The sequence below is a fragment of the Pelodiscus sinensis genome, chromosome 1 (assembly GCF_052426305.1).
Source record: "Pelodiscus sinensis isolate ZL-2025 chromosome 1, ASM5242630v1, whole genome shotgun sequence".
Taxonomy (NCBI): Eukaryota; Metazoa; Chordata; order Testudines; family Trionychidae; genus Pelodiscus; species Pelodiscus sinensis.
Genome location: NC_143052.1, coordinates 29269781 through 29292405, shown reverse-complemented (window position 1 = coordinate 29292405; position 22625 = coordinate 29269781). Strand labels below are relative to the sequence as shown.

Sequence of the window (22625 nt, the reverse complement as noted above, 5' to 3'; positions counted from 1 at the left end):
TAAAACAGGGGCGGGGAACCTTTTTTGGGCCAGGGGACACTGGCCTACAGAAAAATCAGTCAGGGATCGCAAGTAAGAAGCAAAAAAAACCCAAACAAACAAACAAAAAACAAAACAAACAAAACAAAACAAAAAACCCTCACTGACATGGCCCCCAACAGAGAAGTGGAAAGACACTCCCATACATTCCCCTCACACATCAGAGCATGTGGGTCTGATCCAGCTCTGGCTCACCTGGCTCCAGCTTGTGAGGCTTGGGGCTCCTCCCCCATACAATGAGGAGCCAGAGCTGGTGCTCCATCCCCACAGGGGGAGCTGCCAGAGTGGAGGCATGGGGCTGGAGTGCTAGTGCAGGTTCCTCAATGCTGGAGGTGGAGCCCCGAGCTTAGGAGGCCAGGTCCAGTCAAGCAAGGGGGGAGTGGATCCAAATCCTGGGTCCTAGGTTCCTCACCCCTGCAGTAAAACTTGTCATGTGCTGAAAACATCTTCCTCTACCTGCTGTTTGCACCAGCATGGAACAAAGTCTCTCTCTTAGCACAAAAAGAAAAAAATGTCAGTACTTCTGGTTTCTTCAAAGATCACTGTAACTGCCTTATTCTGACATGGTTCTCAGGGCAAAATATTGTAAAATTATGCAAATATGCAAAATTCTCAGTTCTTCCTTAAATATCTAAATTGGAAGAGATTTGGGGATTCTAAGTTCCTGAGGCAATGAGATGTGGAGGTAACATCCCAGAGGCCATACATGTTGGTTCCAGTGAAAGGGTGTTAGATACCTAAATCTCTCAGAAGTCCCATGTTAAAACAAAATGTCTTTGAATGAAATGGAATGGCTTTAGTAGAAACTATTGGTATGTCCACACTACCGTTGGGATTAATGGGCAATGATCGATCCAGGTGAGGTTGATTTATTGAGTCTAGTATAGACTCAATAAATCGACAACCGATCACTCTCTTGTTGACTCTGATACTCCACCAGAATGAGAAGTGAAAGGGCAGTTGACAGGAGAGCATCTCCCATTGACATACCACAATGAAGACACCACAGTAAGTAGATCTAAGTATGTCAACTTCAGCAACATTATTCATGTTATTGAAGTTGCGAAACTTAGACCGATCCCCCCTTTACCCCATAGTGTAGAGCAGGCCTATATGTTTGGCTGCACGTGGGCAAAGGTTACCCTAGAAAAAGATAATGTAACTAATAGCTATAGGATCTGATTTGGATCATGAGTTCACAGCAGGTAGAGCATACAATCAAATATTTACCATATGGTGTGAGGTGTGTGTGAATGGTTAGCGCTACTAGTCCAGGTAGCTCCTAGGGAACATATAGTATAACAGTCATGCATTTACTCCAACCACAGTGTCCTGTAATCTCTACATGCCCTCCTGTGCCCATACAAACAACAAAAAACTTCAAAGAAAACCAGTATTTTGCAATTACTGTGTTATCAATGTATTGCTTTGTTTCCTGATTATCACTGACCTAATATTTATTTTCCTCTGATGCAACAGTCAATCCCTAAACTTTGGTTTCAAGGTGTCCTTGGCATTCCAATTGTGTATTTGCCTTTCTATGTATTATACTTGAATGTGTCCATTCATTTCCATGTCATTGTTGTTCTTGGGGGTATGCTTATCAGAAAAAGAGAGTTGAATGACATTTATTATTTGTATTATCGTTAACAAATGCTTGTTTACATGCTTGGAAAACCCCAGTACTTATACTATCCTTTCGAAAAGGCTTGCCACAAATATGGCTGGAAAAACAAACATGTTTCAGTTTTCATTGGGAATTATTTTCCAGCTCTTTCCATTCCTTATTGCTTAGCATGAGTAATCCAATTCAGATAAAATAGACTCAGAATTTAACCTTTCCTCCCTCTGAACCAGAAAATATTCCTGCCATTTGAAAAATTTGAAAAATGCATTGCCATTGGGTGAGTGGGTGTGCATGTGTGTTCATGCATGCATCAGAGTGTGTGTGAGAGAGACCTGAATAATGGGGGAAATATTCACAAGTTATTTATACACAACTGACCAAAAATAAAAGAAGGAAAAATCATTGCATCCCATGAAATAGGCATTACAGCAGATCCTACAATGCTAATATGTCTAACAAATATGTAGACATTCATCAGCTATATTATTTGCAAAAAAAAATATACTCATGGCTAATTACACAACTCTATTCTTTCTGATTATAACCAGGACAAAAAGCGGAATGACCGCAAGAGATGTAACTATCATGGTATTTCCATTTTTTGCTGAAATATGATTTATTATCTGCTTTTGCCACCTCCATTAGGTGATGATATCTGTAAATGGATTTGAGAGCATGTTCAAACATTAACAAATCCCTAATTTAAAGTATTAGCTGGAGCTAGAGCTTAAGCAAACAACTCAGATTTTGAGCATATTTACATCTGGATCCAAATTTTGAAACACCCCGAGCTTTGCAGATCCAGATCAGAACTCTGTGGCTCGTGTTGATGACTGGTATAAGATCAATGTAATGTCAAATAACTGAAAGCACATAATTTGGTGGCAGGAAACCTCTGGTTTGAGGGGCTCAGATTGGCTACGTCTACACTGGCCCCTTTTCCGGAAGGGGCATGTTAATTTCAGAGATCGCAATAGGGAAATCCGCGGGGGATTTAAATATCCCCCGCGGCATTTAAATAAAAATGTCCGCCGCTTTGAAGTAGGAATAAGATCCTCTGGAAAAGGGCTTTTTTTCCGGAGGATCGGGGCCAGTGTAGACGCTCTTTTCCGGCTTTTCTAAAAGCCGGAAAAAAGCGGCGGACATTTTTATTTAAATGCCGCGGGGGATATTTAAATCCCCCGCGGATTTCCCTATTGCGATCTCTGAAATTAACATGCCCCTTCCGGAAAAGGGGCCAATGTAGACGAGCCCATTCTGTTTTGTTCTCTCAGCACATATGGGTATAAACCCAGCTGAAGAGGCAGAAACGGTGAAAACAGTTAATTTCATTTTTCCTGATTTTTTTTTATATAACCTGTGTTTGATTTCTTTTTCTTTCCCAATAGCATGCAAGTGTCATCCACAAGGATCTCTGAGTTCCAGCTGCAGTCAAGTTGGAGGCCAGTGTCAATGTAAACCTAATGTTGCAGGCCGCTGTTGTGACAGATGTTCTGCAGGAAGTTTTGGTTTTGGTTTCCATGGATGTTACTGTAAGTACTAAACAGTGAACATCAAACAGTGATTCATATACAAGCTAACTGAATGTTTACCCATCCCTCCAAGTGAACCTCTTTGAGATTCAAAGAATGCAATTAGCTTTCCTCCCAGCCTCCAATTCCATATGACTCTGTGCTTCCTGGCTCCCAAAGGAAGTGCTGAAAAAAGGATTGTTCTGACAATAATTCCAGACTGATTGGAAACAGACACTTCCAGAAGTCTTAGAAGCCTCTTCTCATGTGATTCGCAGCCTGCTTCTGCAGGCCAAGGGGGTTCAAATAAACTTATGCCCACCAAAGTTATGGAGATTTCCAATCACTGATGTGCTTGAGTGCTGGAACTAGGGGTGCAGTAGGTGTTTTAGCACCCCCTGACTTGAAGTGTTTTCTATTATATACACAGGATCTACAGTTTGGTTCAACACTCCCACTCTAAAAATTGTTCCAGCACCCTGCTGATGTGCATGAGCCTACAGTTATAAAATAAAAAAGGTTAGGCCTACAGCCCCTGCTGCATATCTAAGTGAAGCCAGATCTCAATCTTATGGCATCAGATGGTGACCAGTTTCAGAAAAATACACTTAGAACGTAGCTGATCCTTAACATGGCATCTGCTTTTTGTTGTCTTTATCTAGCATGTGAATGCCATCCTCAAGGCTCAGTGAGCACTTTATGTGATCAACTGACAGGACAGTGTTCATGCCGCCGAGATGTTGATGGTCGATGCTGCAGTCGGTGCCTGGCTGGGTATTTTGGGTTTCCATACTGTCGCCCATGTCCATGTAATGGCTATGCAGAGCTTTGTGACCCAGTGACTGGTGCATGCCTTAGCTGCAGGGGGTTTACAGCTGGAAGTAGGTGTGAAAGGTATGTGAGAACTGTTGTCTAAAAGCATGTTTGGATGTTACTGGATAGTTTGATACGTATCTTTTGGTGTGAGGCAATGACACTTCAAACCCCAACAGCCAGTACTACCCTCAGCCACCAACGTGCGTGTCATTAACATCAAAGGGAAATACCCATGTGAAACCAAGATCCTAACTGGGTCTCACTGTTTAGTGACAGCTATGTATTCATTCCGCAATACGCAGCTGCAAAGATGGCAGTGGTATGTTTGTTTTGTCAGCTTGTCAGGGCCAGACCCTATAAGTTTCTGTATGTTACTTGCAGGGACATGAGCACTTTTACTTCCACTGAAGCCTGGGGACCTCTTAGGGTACGTCTACACTACAGCGTTAATTGGAGTTAACTTAATTCGAAATAGTTAATTCGAATTAAGCTAATTCAAAATAACACATCTACACACAAAACCTATTTTGAAACAGCGTTTTGCTATTTCGAAATATCGCGTCTGCACTGAGTGGACCATGAACTGAAGTTAAGGCTGGCCGGAACCAGTGCCGGCAAGGCATCAGGTTAGGACTTAGTGTGTGGGGCTGCTGCCTGAGGCTAACTGAGCTCCATGCTTAAAGGGAAGCTCAGTGCTCAGGGCTAGGGGTCTCGTCAGGCCACATGTCTCCCAGCACGGTGGGTGCGGGGGCCTCAGTGTCCCCGGTGGGATGAGGAGGAGGGTGTGGAGGTTGAGGTGGGGGGTGAAGAGATTGAGGAGGAAGCTGAGGAGGTTGAGGATGGAGAGGCAGGAGGAGGAGCAGAAGTGGGAGGAGGAGCGGTAGCTGAGGGGCAGCAGGCGCTGGAGTGGCATGAGGCAGCACGCTCTGCAGCAGGGTCTGCAGCAGGGCTAGATTAAGGCATGGGCTAGCCGGGCAGCTGCCTAGGGTGCCAACCTATGGGGGGCACCTGATGGCAGCTGTAAGGGGTGCACAGCGCACCTTATAGCTGCCATCAGGCACCACGTGCCCAGCTCCCAGATTGTGGGCTGCAGCAGCTTCCAGTGGCCACCCTGCAGCAGCTGCCCAGGGCGGGGGCCGCGTTAACCCCCACAGCACCGACCAGCAGTGCCCTTCCCCCCACAGCTGCAAGGCCCTGCATGGCCAGGCTCAAACCGCCCCAGGCAGCCCCAAGCTGCACGCCAGCAGCGGTAGCCGGGCTGGGCCAAACTGGGCACATGTGTCCTGCTGCAACCAGCTCTGCGTGCCCTCCCCTGCGTGCCGGGTTGGGGCAGGGCCGCTCATGCACCCTCCCCCATGCTCCGGTGCGGGGGCGGGGCCGCGCATGCACCCTTCCCCAACCTGGGGCGCAATTAACCTGTCTGCCCGGGGCGCCAGAATGGCTGAGTCTGGCCCTGGTCTGCAGATGGATACAGATGGCACGACCCTGGGCAAGCAGCTCCCTCCGGAACTCCCATTCTTCCTGTGCCTGCTGCTCCATGATGCGGGTCAGGGCTCGCAGGGCCCCCAGCTGCTGCTCTTGGTACCCCCGCTGTGTTGTGGTCATCCTGTGGAGCCCTCAGGTGCGGGAGGATGTGCCGGGCGGGGTGGTGAGCCCTGCACTTGCAGCTGATGTGGCTGTGGAGAAAGAAGAGAAGTGGTCAGTTCTCCCTGGGGACACAGTGGGTGAAGCCCAGCCCCCTTCTGTGAGGTGAGGATGACCATGCCCTGCACCGTCAGAGCTGCTGTGCTTGCACAGAGGCCATGGTCGGAATGTCCAGCAATTCCCGGGAGTAGGAGCTGCCCCGAGACTGCACCCATGCCCCTATGCTGTGGGTGTAGGTGAGCTAGGGGGGAGATGTTAGAGGGGGCTTGTGAAGGGAGGGCATCCTGCTGTGTCCCGCCCCGGGGTCAGGAGCATGTCAGGTCTTTTAACACACATGTGTGGCTATTAGGCCACAGCCCCTGTGTGGCAGGCAGCTGGAGCCACCTGCCCAGGGGTGGCATGACATGTGCTCGCATGTGCACAGGTTGCTGCGTGATCTGTGGTAAGCAAGGCCCACGCGTGCGGTCCCTGGTTTCCCTCCCCACCACCCCACGGGAAGGGTACAGTGATGGCACTTACATGGTGTGGCCTCCCCAGACACCCCTGGTGACTCCATTGCTGGGACAGCTCAGGGGTCTGGCCAGTGTGGCACCCTCTATTACGGCTCCTCCTCTGTGCACTGGTCAGGGCCCTCTAGTCCCAGCTCGCTGCCCCCCAGGGTGTGGTCTAGTGCCTCGAAGTAGGGGCAGGTGTCTGCCCCTGCTGATGAGCTGCCCCGAGTGGCCCTGGCGTACCCCTGCCACAGATCTTTAATTTTCAGGCACACCTGTTCCTGGGTGCACCTGTGGCCTTTCTGGGCCATAGTGGCAGCTATGAGGCTGCGTTCCTCCGTCTAGTGCGGAGATCATAGATATTGGGGGCCTGCCCCCAAACCTCAATGAGGTCCATGATCTCCTCACTAGTCTACGACCCCTGGCTGTCTCCTGGGTGCTGAGGGATTGGGCAGGGGACGGTTGGCTGGCACTGGCTGCTCGGCTTATGGTGGGGCCACTGGGTCAGGGGCAGAGACTGCTGGCAGGCCTAGATCTGGCAGGTGCAGTCTGGCCAGAGTCTACCCCTTTAAGCGCTCTGGGGCTGGGGGAGAGGAGAGGAGTTTTCCTGGTTTGGCCCAGAGTGGCCACCAGGGGAAACTGGGAAGGGCTGGAGGCCAGCTAATTTGAATTAAGTGTCTACATAGCACTTATTTTGAATTAGCTATTTCAAATTTGGCATTACTCCTCGTAGAATGAGGTTTACCAAATTCGAAATAGCGAATAACGACTGTTATTTTGAATGAACTTTGCAGTGTAGACATACCCTTAGGTATTTATTCTCTTACCCTGTGTTTCAATAAATGAACAGTTCTCCGGAAACTGGTTTGTAGCTTTTTCATATGAATGACAAATTAATTTCCCCATACATTTCTAATGGACTGGCAATCAGTGTTCCATATAAGCTGTGCGCTTGTGCAGCCACTCAGGAGAAATTCAAATTTCTGCCCAGCTGATTAGCAGAGCGCCCACAGGCAGGTTTTGTGTTTCTATTGATGGTGCACATGCACAAACCTTGGTGCACATAAAAAAGTTATTCTGCACATAGATGGATAAATCCACACATGGATAGAAAAGATTAGAGGGAACATTGCTGGAAATAATTACTTTTATCTGTCCTTGCAGCAACTTCAGAGATATCAGTACAGTTCTGGTACAATAATAGAGTTGGTTGGCTGATTAGCTTAATGTGACTGAGTCATCTTCTCCAATTCATTTGTAAAGAGAACTTCCCTTTTGAATTCTATGGAGAGTTCTGCTAGAAAATGGTTTAAACCAGGGGTGGGGAACCTAACTCCCGGGGGCCAGATGCGGTCCCTGGCTTGCCTAGATCTGGCCCTGGAGGCATGGGACTTCCCCCTCAGCATTGGGGAGCCCTCTCTGTCATTCCAACCCCTCCATCATTTTCCCGAGGGGTGGAGCACACAAAATCTACTGATTTTTCTGTGAGTCAGAGGCTCCCGACCCAAAAAAGGGTTCCCCACCCTGGTTTAAACAATATGACCTGGCTATTTGTTGACTTTTGCTGACTAACTATCTTGGAAGCAGTAAAGGAAAACAATACAGTGGGTCCTTTATAAATTATGGTTACTTAATGGTGTGATAAATTTAAGTTATATATGTTTAGAAATGTTTACATTACCAATTAGCTTAAAAGGGGCTCTACTGGAAGTGTGTGCAAGGCTCATAGTGAGCATGATTGAGCCAGAATTATTTGGTAATGCCCCTTGGACATAAATTGTGTCATTTGCTCCAGGTTTGGGGAGTACCTCATTGGTTCTAATTCCTTTTATCTCTTCAAGCCTGGACACTTCAGTACAAAAAAAAAAAAAGAGAGAGAGAGAAGTATTATATTGATAAGTACTGCCGTATTTTAAAAAATAGAATTGAATGAACCAAGCTGTCAGCATGGACAGAGAGGCGCCTCTGTCACACAAGGAAAGTTTAATATATCTCTGTGATGACTGTTTTGTCAGGTGTGCCGATGGTTATTATGGAAACCCTCTCACAAGAGAGACTTGTCGCCCATGTATGTGTCCAGATTCCCCTACAAGCAATAGATATTTCGCACATTCCTGTTACCAAGATCCTCACACTTTGCAATTAGTCTGCAATTGTCTTGAGGGCTACTCAGGTATGAAACACACACGTTTTCATAATATTACAATTCTTGAGGAAAGATTGAAAAATTACAGCTTAATTCCCACTCATCTGCGCAGCAATAGAGTGGAATAATGAACATAAGGTAGATAACAAGGCTAATGTCTGGTTTACTGGGTCAGAGGGGGAAATTGTGTGGTAACTGACCATCCAGAGAAAGCAATAATTCTGCAAATATTGTCTCAACAAGGGACTAAGTAAGCTAGAAGAAACCAAACATAACTGGACTCAATGAAGCAAATTAATCTATTTTTACTTTCATTTATTATTTGAGATCCTTGTTGTCTCTTCTATTAATGCCTCATGCATTCAGGCTCAGATTTGCACAAGGGTGTTCCAATATTATCTGTTCAATCTGAGACTCAGGGAATCTCTGCACTACAAAATTAGGTCGATTTTATTTAATTTGATTTTGAGCATTCAATTTAACAAATGCAATTTTGCATGTCCCCACTAGGTGGCTGTAGTTGACAGCGCACCTCCTCACTGCCAAGGGTTGCATGGACTCAAGGAGTGATGCACTGTGGGTAGCTATCCCACAGTCCCTGCAGCAGATTGGAATTTTGGGCTAGGATCCCAGTGCCTCATGGGAAGAAAATGTTGTGGGTGGGTTTTGGGTGCCTGTCACCACCCTTCTATGTCTATGGCTCAGAACCAGAGCAGCTGTTCACTAACCTTGTCCTATGGTACAGTAGTCCACGTACCTTTATTTTCATGATGCATTGCTGTGTGCCCCTGGTGTGGCCCTTATCTACCATGCTCTGTGGGATTTCTTTGGCTGGTTCAGAGCTCTACCTGCTCGAAATCTCTCCCTCCTGCCCTCCCCGCCCCCACAGTAATCAGATACAGCAAAGAATTTGTGCCTCTGGGCGTGCATGCTCAGGTCGGTTATGCTGTTCCAACAAGGATAACCACATTCAAAAGTTCCACAAGGGCACTTCCTGCTCCCCTGGCTGAAGAGCCAGATCTTCAACTGCTGTAAATTTTCATAGCTCCACTGAAATCAAGAGAGCGATCAGTTTACACTAGCAGAGAATCTACCCCATTCAGGTATCATTTTCAGTGGTGCTGAGTTAAAGTAATTGGGAACTGCAGGAGCTCATCCACTATGAACTAAGCAAACCCTGGATACCCAAAGTAGTGATCTGTAATTTTTTTTGCAAATTTTGGTTTTAAAACATTTCCCTATCAGAGAGAAGCTCTTTCTATATGAATTTTTATGTGATATCTCATTCACAGCAGAGGCTTTTCTTATTTTCAGCAGTTGTTTTATAAATTGGTGTTTCCATTCTGGATTATTTTACATGTTGCTGGTATTGCAGTAACTTGACTCTGAATTTCTGAGTGTCAAATTAGTCTGAACTCCTAGAGGTAAAATGAAGGTGTTTTTCCATTCCTTTGCCCAGCAGAATACAGCCAGTTTGTTTTTGTGAGGTGGAAAGAGTTAACTTAAATGAATGCTTAAAATTGAAATCAAAGTTAGCGGGTGTTACTATTGAAAGATTATCAGGAAAAGCAGAATTTTTTCCCCTTCACCAGCCATTCTTAAAGGAGAAGCTGACAGGTAGAAATGGCAATACTATTTTTTTTTCCTATTTGCAGTATGTATTTAAGATAAATCTTTTGATTCTCAAAATATGCTACCAACTTCTGACATAGTAGCCACCTTTACTTAGTCAAAACTAAAGAGCAAGACATGCGAACACTTTGGCAAATTCCATAATCTTAGGCCAAATACCCTTTGCAGGCCTGATTAAACCCTGAAGGATTGCACTTGTCTTGACCAGTACTTATTCAGAGGACTTCTGCCATGAATAATTACTGGCATTACAGATCTTGTTATACCGCCAAGACCTGCAGTTAGTGGGAGATCTCCACAGTGAGACATTAGCTACTTCTCCATTTTCTAAGATCCTGTGATATGTTCTAGAGACTGTTATGGACCAAGATCAGAGAATGGATAGGTGTTGGTTGGGAGTGAGTCATTCAGAGGTGGCAGAGGGTAATGCTGCCTCCCAACCAACCCAGGAAATTTTCTGAGATAAGGTAGTATCAGATCTTGGACAGCTGTGGGTAGATGGGGCTTTAACAGTGTAACTCCATTGTAGCTGTACTATCAGCATAAAGCCTAGAGCCAATAAAGAAACAGCCTATTTGAAGATGGCCCTGGCCAAGTCTCTCTGGAGCTGTATAGATTATGGGAATCTGCCGGGATCATGGTTCATTTTGCTATTTCGAAATAGTGCATCCACACTGATAGGATGCTGAAGCTCATTTAAGGCCGGCCAGAACCGGTTCTGGCAGGGCATCGGGTCAGGAGTTACCTTGCGTGGCTGCTGCCTGAGGCTATCTGAGACCTGTGCTTAAAGGGACCCTCCCCCTCCCGCCTCCCGGACAGCCGGTTCTCAGGTTTCCCTGCTTGCTTGCCTACCTCGCTGAGAGACAGCAAAGCATTTTGTCTCTGCGTGCTCTGGTTGCCTTCACTCAGGACACCACAGCACTCTGCAGCATGGAGCCAAAGCACTCTGGGCACTCTGGTGCTTCTCCTGGACGTGTTGCTGCAAGCCTGGCAGCACGTTCTTCAGGCAGTAACAGTCTCCGTGGGGTGCCCCACTGGGGGCTTGTGCCTCATTCCTCCCTCACGTCCTTCCACTTACCCCTCTCTAACCCCCCTTCCTGCTGTACAATAAAAGACATGTGTTCATTACAAAAAAGCCTCTTTATTGAACAAAACTGGGGGGGGGGAGGAATGAAACTGAGGTGAGACTGGGGAAAAAAGGTGGGAGAGGGGAGGGGGAAACCTGGGAGGAGGGAGCTGGCAGGGGGAGACAAGGGGAGGAAGGGGGAGGAGAAACTCAGGGCTCAGGATAGGGTTGCCAGGTGTCCTGTATTCACCTGGACAGTCCGGTATTTTTGGCTCCTGTCTGGTAAAAAAATTCAGAGAATACCAGACACCTAAAATGTCTGGTATTTTCTGAATTTTTCCCCGGCCAGGAGGCAAAAATGCTGGGCACCTGGCAACCCTACAAACACTCAGCGCCCCGTCTCCCCTCCCCCCCCCCCCGAATCCTCCTCTGGCCTCCAGCATCCCCAGCCTCCCGACCCCAGCCTCCGTGCTTACCTGGTTCCCCAAGGCTGCTGGCACAAAATGGACATGCTGTTTTAATGCTGTTTTATTTTAATTTTTTTTTGCTTAACTTTAGTCCCCCTCTCCACCTCCCCCCCTTCAATTTTTTCCTGGTGTTTTCTTTTTTTGGGAGGGGAGGAGTGTTCGGTATTTTTGTTTAAAGTTTAAACCATCTGGCAACCCTAGCTCAGGGTTGTGGCTCTCGCCAGCCCAACTGTCTCCCAGCACTGCAGATTCAGAGGTCTTGGCATTCCTGGGGGTTTGAGGAGGGTGGGGAGCAAGAAGCAGGAGGAGGAGAAGGAGTGGGAGGAGGAGCGGTAGCTGGGGAGGCAGCAGGGGCTGGAGCAGCAGGAGGCAGCAAGCTCTGCCGCAGGGTTGATGACCACCTGGGGGGCATGGACTGTCCTGCCCCCTCAGGATGCTGTCCAGGGCATCAAAATAGGGGCAGGGTCTGGGTCTGCCTCTGGTTGGGAGCTGCCCCCGTGGCCTTGGCATATGCCTGCTGCAGCTCCTTTATTTTCATGTGAACCTGCTCCTCGGTTCGCATGGAGCCTTTGGTGGCCAGGCTGGCAGCCATCCACCTGTAGACGGTTGCGTTCTTCTGTTTAGTACAGAGATCATGGACATTGGAGGCATCCCCCCAAACCTGAATTTAGCTCCCTGATCTCTGCACTGGACCAGGCAGGTGCCCACCTTTTCCGGCCCCTTGCAGGTTCCTGGGAGCTGGCAGACTGGTCCTGGGGAGTGGTGGAGGGCTGGCTGGCATTGGCTGCCTGGCTCATGCTGGGGCCACTGGGTCAGGTGCAGCGACTGCTGGCTCTGGGCTGGCAGGCTTGGAGCTGGCACAGGCACTGTGACCAGAGTCTACCCCTTTAAAGGCTCCGAGGGGGGAGGGGAAAGAGGAGTTTTCTTGGTTGTGCCCAGAGTGGCCACCAGGGCACCCTGGGAAGGGCTGGAGGCCCCCTATTTCGAAATAAGCGTCTACACAGCGCTTATTTCGAAATAGCAATTTCAAAATTGGCGCTATTCCTTGTGGAATGAGGTTTACCAATTTCAAAATAAGCCCTCCGCTATTTCGATTTAATTTTGAAATAGCGGTTTGGCTGTGTAGATGCTGGTAAAGTTATTTAGAAATAACGGCTGTTATTTCAAAATAACTTTGCTGTGTAGACATATCCTGAGGGAAGGAAACCTCCCAGCCTCCTATTGGGTACTTTGGGTGAAAACTCCACAAACTGATCCCTGCAGAATTTTTCCAACTTCTACAAACTCTCTCAAAGGGCATGTCTACACTAGGATATAACTCTTGAAATAACTATTTTGAAATAGTATGTCCGCACTATAGAGAAGCCTCGAAATTAGTCTGAAGCAGGTTCCCTTAATGTGGACGCACTACCTCAACTTAGACCCTCTGGAATTACTGGGGAGTAAGTATTTCAAAATAGCAGCAGTAGAGCATTCACACTACCGCTATTTCAAAATAACTATTTCAAAATAAGCGCTATTCCTCATGAAAAGCAGCAGTTCTGATTTCAAAATAAGCAGACCAGTGCTCAGGGACTTCCTTGGTAAGACATGCTGATAAGAGGTTACTTGGGAAACATGCATCTAAGCCTAGGTTATCACAGGCAGTAGGAATGTCTAACAGTTTTGTCAAAAAATGATATCACTTGTGTTCCTACCATTAAGCAATTGATTTTGCCTTCCTTTTTGGCAGGCAATCAGTGTGACGAGTGCCCCAGTGCATTCTATGGGAACCCTAGAAGACCAGGATCTCAGTGTTTGCCCTGTTCCTGCAATGATAATATCGATGCAACAGATCCAGAATCCTGTAACAAGGTTACAGGAGAATGTTTAAAATGTTTATATAATACACATGGACCAAATTGCCAGTTCTGTAAACCAGGTTACTTTGGGTCAGCACTTCTTCAGAACTGCAGAAGTAAGTAAACAATTCAATTACAAGTAGATATTGCCATGAAGATCTACCTCAAAGAAATCATAGTGCAGAGGAGTTGGCTTTTACAAGACAAGACACATGCTAGAAACTCAGCAATTATTTTACACTATCCTCAAAGTGCTTAACAAATTGTGTTAGCATGGTCAGTTAAATTGCCATTCCTAGTCAAGATTTCCTGCCGGTGTATATGGCTTAGATGAAATATGTAGTACTATGCTCTTAGAAAATAAGCATAAATATGTTTCCTTCATGGAGGAACAAGAATAACAGATATTGTAAACATTCTCTTATTTAATCCAATCTAATAACTGGCATTTTCTTTCCAGGGTGTTCTTGCAATTTTCCAGGTGTGAACCTAGCAGTATGTCCACCTGGAAATGGAGTTTGCCTGTGCAACCAAATGACTGGAGTATGCCCTTGCTTACCTAATGTAATAGGTTCAACTTGTGACCAATGTGCTTCTGGCTACTGGAACATGTCTAATGGAATTGGATGTCAGTTATGTGACTGTAACCCAAGAAACTCTCAAAGTAACCAGTGTAATCAGGCAAGATAACAGCTCTGGTAGATGGGAGATGTAATGTCTGAAGTTACAGGGAAGTTTTGAAAGGACACAGTCAAAGAATCTCTCATAAGTTGTCCATTTTTGTTTTTCTCATTGTTAATAATAATCTCAAAGAAGTTTGAAGCTGTCACAAATTAATTTATCTTTTTTGTTTGGGTCCATCATACAATGCATGCTGTTTTGTTATAGAGGATTTGTTCATGAACAATGAACTCTTTGCGTTGCTTATCTTCCTGAAATGGAGCACTGAAGCATTTTGTGTAGAAATGGCACATAGGCTATGTCTACACTGCTGGGGGTGTTTTTTCAGAAAAATCTTTTTCCGATTATTTTTTCAGAAGAAGCTTTTCCGACATTTGGCCAAATGTCGGAAAAATCTCCTCTTTTGGAAGAGTCCTTATTCCTCATAAAATGAGGAATACAGGGCTTCTGAAAGAGTGCATCTGCTCTTCTGAAAAAAAATTTGGAGTTTTTCTGGGATACCGACATAGCCATAGTGAATTATGTTACTTTATAACTTTTTGTAAGGGGAAAGTTTTAGTCAAATTTTGAACCTAAAAAGCAATCTTGACAGTGTCCTTTTAAGTATTTATTTGCATGTGGTAGTAACTGAAGTCATATTGTTGTAGCCTGATCACAGAAGAGAGACAAGCTGGGCAAGATCATGTTTTTGACTGTGGAAGTGTTAATGGACCAATTTATTTTGAATGGTCCCTCTGATGAAGTGAGTTTACCCATGAAAGCTCCTGATCCTATATATTTGTTAGTCTCCGAGACAGGGGAGGGGAACCTAAGGCCCCACCCGGGCTGGCTTGTCTGTATTCAGCCCCTGAGGCTCAATGCTCCCTCTTGGCATCGGGGAGTCCATGCTGGTACCCCAGTCCCCTCGCCCCACTGGATCCCCTGTGGGGTTGGACCACACAAAATCTAGTAGCTTGGGCCACCCAAGGCTCTGGTGTGTGAGGGGAATGTGAGGAGTGCCCTTTCTCCTTGTTAGTTGGGGGCTACTTCAGTGAGGGATTTGGGGGTTTTTTGCTTCTCACCTGTGTGCTAGATAGAAATAAAACCCAGAATATCTTACTGCCCCTGTGTAAAACTATGGTACGCCCACATCTTGAGTACTGTGTACAGATGTGGTCTCCTCACCTCAAAAAATATATTTGGCCTCTGAAAGGGTTCTGAAAAGGGCAACTAAAATGATTAGGGGTTTGGAACGGGTCCCATATGAAGAGAGGCTAAAGCGACTGGGACTTTTCAGTTTGGAAAAAAGGAGACTGAGGGGGGATATGATAGAGGTATATAAAATCATGAGTGGTGTGGAGAGGGCGAATAAAGAAAAGTTATTCATTAGTTCCCATAATATAAGAACTAGAGGACACCAAATGAAATTAATGGGTAGCAGGTTTATAACTAATAAGCGAAAGTTCTTCTTCACATAGTGCATAGTCAACCTGTGGAACTCCTTGCCAGAGGAGGCTGTGAAGGCTAGGACTATAACAGAGTTTAAAGAGAAGCTAGATAAATTCATGGAAGTTAGGTCCATAAAAGGCTATTAGCCAGGGGGTAGGAATGGTGTCCCTGGCCTCTGTTTGTCAGAGGCTGGAGATGGATGGCACGAGACAAATCGCTTGATCATTGTCTTCGGTCCATCCCCTCCGGGGTACTTGGTGCTAGCCACTGTCGGCAGACAGGCTACTGGGCTAGATGGACCTTTGGTCTGACCCAGCATGGCCGTTCTTATGTTCTTATGCTGCCCCCGACTGATTTTGTTGTACATCAGCAGCCTCCAATCCAAAAAAAATTCCCCACACCTGCACTAAGGTGCCACATGACTATTTGTTGTTTTTAAAGTTACAGACTAATACAGCTACCCCTCTGAGACTTTCTCCCCATTGGTAAACAAACTGCTTCCCCTTGTATTTTGCTATGACACTGGGAGTACCTTTCCTTTCCCAGCTGCGAAGAGCTCTTTACTGCTCAAAAGCTTGTCTCTTTCCCCAACAGAGGTCAATCCAATAAAAGATATTGCCTCACTCCCCTTGTCTCTCAAACTGAAGTCATGTCATTTGTTTATATTTCATCATGACATTAGTTAAGTTTATCATATTTAATTTATATGTAGGACTCAGGGTAGCTCGAAAAATTCAAGTTTGTTTCAAGGCAGAATCTGTGGTGGAAATCCGGATCCCTTAGAAATCAGTTGGCCACTTATTTTCATGGAAATGGGTAGAGACCCGAGTGGATACAAAAATGAGCATATGCCTCCAATTCGCAATCCACAAAAATTATCTATGTGTTTGCAGGGCTCCGCACCAGGCTGGGCTGAGGCTCCGAGTCACCCTCTTCCCCACAGCTGGAGCCGTGGGGAGCTCCCATCAAATCCTGGACTCTCCACCTGCCCTTGGCCAGGCAGGAAACCTGGGGTGGAGGGCTGCTCTCAGCCCCTCTTCATACATGGCAGACTGCTGTAGGGTCCTCTTTGGCTCCCCACTGCTCCCCCGCTGAGCTCCATGCAGGCCTGGGGATGGGGAAAGAATGGGAGGCCTCTGAAGCTGCCTGGGCAGTTGCTCAGGCTTCCCACCCAGGGCAGGTTGAAGGTGCATGACTTTGAAGCTTCCCACAACTGCCCACCCGACTCTTACCGAGGCCAGGCTGCATCTCTGGGAATCCCACGCCTGCCAGCTGGAGCTGGGTTAAGGAGAGTCACAGTGGCAGCTGTAGGGAGCCTGGGTCATTTTAGCTGCCCTAGGCAGAAGTCCTGAACATCTTCCAGCCCATGTCTCTGCACCCCAGATGTCCTCACCAGGGTAGGTGGAGAATCCATGATGCGGTTGCCCACCCGGTTATTACCATCAGAGCCCTGTGTACCTGCACCTGTGCTATCCACAAAAATGGTCCATGCATATTAAGTGGATGGGAACTTATCCCAGAGTTCCAACTAAAAGCATTTCAGATTTTATTTTATGTTTTAAGTTTGTTTATTCTTTAGCATAATTGTTCAAATTGTATTTTTCTTAACCTTTAGTACAGATTTCACAAGGTAATTTCACCAGGTTTATTTTTTTTATTAAAAAAATATGTTTTCTGGGGCAAATTTCATAATGCAACCGTGAGAATTTAAGTTACAGAATCTCCTAATGCAGAGGTGGGGAACCACAGGCCTGGGGGCCGGATGCAGCCCCTGGCTAGCCTGGATCTGGCCCCTGAGGCTCAGGGCTCCCCCTTCCATTGGGGATCCTATGTTGATGCTCCAGCCCCCTCCGCTACCCTACTGCAGAGCTGGAGCACACAAAATCTACTAGCCTGGGCCCCTCTAGGCTCTGGTATGCAAGGGGAATGTGGGGAGTGGCTTTCTCCTTCTCAGTCAGGGGCCATATCAGTGAGGGTTTGGTTTTTTTATTTTTGCTTCTCACTTGTTTGAGGCCCCTGACTGATTTTTCTGTGGGTCAGCAGCCCCGACCCAATAAACATTTCCTAGTGTCTCCTAAAACTGGGATCTAGAGATCAGTAGTTTTAGCCTGGAAGGAATACAAATTTGATTAAGCAAATTTGCAGTAAACAACAGAAAACCCTGACCTCCAATCGACTAAACATAGCCAGAGGATAGCTGAGATTAGGATTCTCTATCATTTATCTTCACAGAGGTCAGTACTGAGGTCTGGAACATGTCAAATCCTTCATCTCAGTAAACTAAGGGCATTTCCATGCATCTGTTTTGTTTTCACTTCCATCTGTGTGATTTCCCAACTTCTAACCATATGTCACTAAACAGCTGGAGCACGGAAATATTTTTTGAGAGATCTGGGCCAATCCTGTAACTCATTCTGTTTCTCCAAAAAGCATGTGAACAATCCCACTACATCTTTTGTGCAGCTGTATGTCATGAATCACAGAGGGGAAAATATATCTATCTAATTAAATGTTTGCTCCAAATTATATTGTTGAGACACAATGGGTGTGATATTATCTTTTATTAAACCAATATCTGTTTACCTCACTCACCTTGTTTCTCTCATACCCTGAGACCAACATAGTTACAACACTGCATACATATTCCTGTTGCTGGCAGGTGTTTATGAAAGGCTTTCTTTGCAGTCCACAGGCCAATGTCCATGCAAACTAGGCTACAGTGGAAGGCGTTGTGATGAATGTGAAGAAAACTACTTTGGCAATCCAAGGATCCATTGTATTTGTAAGTATTAGTAGGGAGAATGCACTGTAACAGAAACTGCCATATTTTCTTTACATGTTAGACCTTCATATGAATATAGCAGATAAGAGATACAAATAGAGAAATAGCTTTGATTTAGCATTTTTTTCTGGAATATGGATAAAACTCATTACCCAGTATTCACCATGTTTGTCATCTGTGAGGTTATCATAGAGTCCTGGAAATTCAGGTTGGAAAAGACCTGTTAGATCACCCAGTCCATGTCTATGCAACTCCAGTATTTTTCTCAAAAGTACATTTTACAGTGTTTGGACCAGTTTAGTTTAAATGACCTTTGAGATGTGACATTTGGCCCTTCTCTAAGGAGATTATTGCCCAGCCTGACAGATCTCACTGTCAGATAGTCATAGTATATAATGGTGCATAAAGAAATCTGTAGAACAATAGTTCCTACACTTTGTGCCAGTATGTACCAATTTTAGGGAATTATTTCCTCCCAGGCAGGGCTGTCCTAGAGGGGTACAGGGACCAGGGTGACACCCCCTCCCAAGCTTCCAGCAGCAAGGCCCAGGGAAACTCCCTTCCCCACCAAAGGACATTCCTCTAGATGCCTTTGCTCCACCCCGCTTCTATTTTACCCCTCCCCCAAGTCCCCACACTCAACCCCACCCTGCACTTGCTCTACCTCCTCTGGCCCCCATTGCACCCCCAGCCTGAAGCCTCCTCTCCTTGAGTGACACAAGACAGAGGGTTACTGGCACAGGGTAGCAGCAAGGGTCATCCCTCCCCGCACTCACCAAGCAGGGTGCTCCACATTCCATCCCCATGGTGAAGCAGAGCACAGCATACTCTGCACGCTGTGAGGAGCAAACTGGGATCTTCCACACTGTAAGGATTGTCCCAACTCCATCTTCTGATGATGCAATCTCATTTGGCGTCGCAACCGACAGCTTGGGAACTATTGCTGTAGGAGTTTGCATAAATATGTTGTTTTGCATATTGTGGGCAACATTGAAAATCCCAGCATAAGTGCTCCAATATGCCAAATAATGGCAACAATGTTTATTTGTATTGAATTGCCTTATCTTTCATGTTTCACCCTATAACTCAACTAACATCTAAAAGAAGCAATGTCATATTCCTGCCTCTCTCTGCAGCATGTAAGTGTAATGAGGAAGGAACTCGCAAACCCAAGTGTGACAAAGACACTGGAGCTTGCAACTGCCACAGTGGTGTGGCTGGAAGGCTCTGCGATCAGTGTGGTCGAGGCTTCAAACAAGAATTTCCCACATGCTCTCAGTGTCACCTTTGTTTTACTCAGTGGGATGATGAAATTACTTCCCTATCTCAAACTGTCAAAGGGTTAATGAGATTTGCTGCAAATCTAGAAGATAAAAGAGACACAATGCCAGGCTGTGATATGCACTTCAAAGGCTTAGAAGATAAGATTTCTCAAATAGAAAGAATTTTAAAAACTCCTGTTCTTTCACTGAAGACATTCTTAAACATCAAGGAATTTCATGACTACATTCGGTAATATTTTCTCTTGTTGAACAGAAGTGCATTATAAATGTCATTGAACTGAAAATGCAATCTTCTACTGTGCTTTAATAGTTGTACAATTTATTTATAGTTCTGTTTGTGATTACCATACAGAATTGTCAATTAATGATGCTAAATCATTGATAGATTTATTATTGTGTATCCCATTAGCAGCCCAAATCCCCAACTGTATCACGGCCTGTGAGATGCAGCTAAGGAAAGGAAGGGCCCAAGTAGACTTTAAAACACTTTTTCACTTCCTTGAACCCGAGGTCAGACTTAGGCTGGTCCATCACCCATCTTAATTTAGAGCAATCTTAGGTCTGCTCTGCATTGTGCCCAGCTGCAGAGTCAAGAAGTTCCAAAAGGTAAGTGCTCGGACAAACAAAACTTCCAGCTGATCAAAATCCTTTAAAATGCCCACAATGACTACGATAGGCTTAAGATCCTCTCAGTGGGAGACTGCAAACACCCCAGAGTCCTGCACTGCTTGTGCCTGAGTCATAAGGCTTGTCTACACTTACAGCACTACCACTGGTGCAGCACTACCACTGGTGCAGCTGTGCCACTGGAGCATTTAGAGAAGATGCTTAGGCAAAATGCTTCCTGTTCCACGCACAGAGCCAGGTAGGCAGGCAGAACTTCAGAGTCTCAATGTGTGGATGAGACAATGGTATAGGGAGGAGGGGTTTAGATTTATTAGGAACCGGGGACACTTTTGGGAGGGGGGGAACCTATACAGGAAGGATGGGCTCCAACGAAACCAAGGTGGATGAAGACTGCTGGCACTGAACATTAAAAAGGTTGTAGAGCAGTTTTTAAACTAAGAGATGGGATAAAGCCAACTGGTGCGGAGGAGCATGTGGATCGGACGGAGACTCCTCTTAGAGGAGAGTCCATTGATGGAAATTCTCTAGGTTTTAGTCAGAAAGAATGGCGGGGAGATGATAAAGTATGGGCCAGATCAGACAAGAAATAATCACATATATAAGAATCTAATACATCAGAGAAGGGCAGACAAATAAACAGTGGCAATTTTTATAGTGCTTTTACACAAATGCTAGAAGTCTAAATAATAAGATGGATGAACTTGAGTACCTCGTATTAAAGGAGGAGATTGGCATAATAGGCATCACAGAAGCCTAGTGGAATGAGGACAATCAGTGGGACACAATCATACCAGGATATAAAATATATCAGAAGGACAGAATAGGTCGTGCGGGTGGTGGAGTGGCAATATATGTGAAAGATAACGTAGAATCAAATGAAGTAAAAATCTTAAATGAATCAACATGTTCCATAGAATCACTATGGATAGTAATTCCATGCTCTAATAAAAATATAGCAGTAAGGATATATTATCGACCACCTGACCAGGACAGTGATAGTGACGTTGAAATGCTAAGGGAGATTAGAGAGGCTATCAAAATAAAAAAATTCAATAATAATGGGGGATTTCAATTATCCTCATATTGACTGGGTATGATTGACATGTCACCTAAGGACTAGATGCAGAGATAAAATTTCTCAGTGCCTTAAATGACTGCTTCTTGGAGCAGCTGGTACAAGAACACACAAGGGGAGAGGCAATTCTCGATTTAGTCCTGAGTGGAGCGCAGGATCTGGTCCAGGAGGTAACTATTACAGGACCACTTGGGAATAGTGACCCTAATATAATAACATTTAACATTCCTGTGGTGGGAAGAACACCTCAGCAGTCCAGCACCCTGGCATTTAATTTCAAAAAGGGGAATTATGCGAAAATGAGGAGGTTATTTAAACAGAAATTAAAAGGGTAAAATCCCTGCAAGCTGCATGGAAACTTTTCAAAGACACCATAATAGATGCTCAACTTAAATGTATATCCCAAATTTAAAAACTTAGTAAGAGACCTAAAAAAGAGCCACTGTGGCTTAGCAACCATGTAAAAGAAGCAGTGAGAGATAAAAAGGCATCTTTTAAAAAGCGGAAGTCCAGTCCTAGTGAGGTAAATAGAAAGGAACATAAACACTGCCAAATTAAGGGTAAAAATGTAATAAGAAAGGGTATGTCTACACTAGCACCCCCTTTCAAGAGAGGGATGCAAATGAAGACATTTGAAATTGCAAATGAAGCCAGGATGTAAATATCCCGCACTTCATTTGCATATTCGCATTCTGGCGCTATTTTGAAATAACAGACGCTGTTAAGACGCGGTTATTTTGAGAGAAAACCCTTCTCTCAAAATAACTGGTAAACCTCACTGTATGAGGAATAAGGGTTATTTCAAGAGAAGGGTTTTCTCTCGAAATAACCACATCTTAACAGCGTCTGTTATTTCAAAATAGCGCTATTTCGAAATAGTGTCATAACACGAATATGCAAATGAAGCATGGGATATTTAAATATCTTCATTTGCATTCCTCTCTCGAAAGAGGGTGCAAGTATAGACATACCCTAAAAGCCAAAAAAGAATTTGAGGAACAGCTAGCCAAAAACTCAAAAAGTAATATCAAAATATACATTATAAGTAATATAAGTACATTAGAAGCAGGAAGCCTGCTAAAAAACCAGTGGGACCTGTGGATGATCGAGATACAAAAGGAGCAATCAAGGACAATAAAGCCATTGCGGAGAGATTAAATGATTTCTTTGCTTCAGTCTTCACGACTGAGGATGTTAGGGAGATTCCCAAACCTGCATCGTCCTTTGTGGGTGATGAATATGATGAACTATCCTGGATTGATGTGTCATTAGAGGAGGTTTTGGAACAAATTGAAAAACTTAACAGTAACAAATCACCAGGACCGGATGGCATTCACCCAAGGGTTCTGAAAGAACTCAAATGTGAAATTGCAGAACTATTAACTGTGTTTGTAACATATCCTTTAAATCAGCTTCTGTACCCAAGGACTGGAAGACAGCTAACATAGCGCCAATATGAGGAGAGGCTA

At 45.2% G+C, this 22625-nt stretch overlaps 1 protein-coding gene across 3 annotated transcripts in view; it reads left to right on the top strand.

Moving 5' to 3' along the window:
* Positions 1–22625, top strand: part of LAMB4 (laminin subunit beta 4) — a 105269-nt gene that overhangs the window by 49158 nt on the left and 33486 nt on the right. For all 3 annotated transcript variants that reach the window (XM_014572173.4, XM_075927273.2, XM_075927267.2), the window contains 7 exons: positions 3055–3198; positions 3840–4071; positions 8144–8301; positions 13172–13396; positions 13741–13961; positions 18075–18171; positions 19308–19683. In XM_014572173.4, coding sequence (XP_014427659.3) covers positions 3055–3198; positions 3840–4071; positions 8144–8301; positions 13172–13396; positions 13741–13961; positions 18075–18171; positions 19308–19683 — 1453 coding nt within the window. The remainder of the gene's footprint in view (positions 1–3054; positions 3199–3839; positions 4072–8143; positions 8302–13171; positions 13397–13740; positions 13962–18074; positions 18172–19307; positions 19684–22625) is intronic.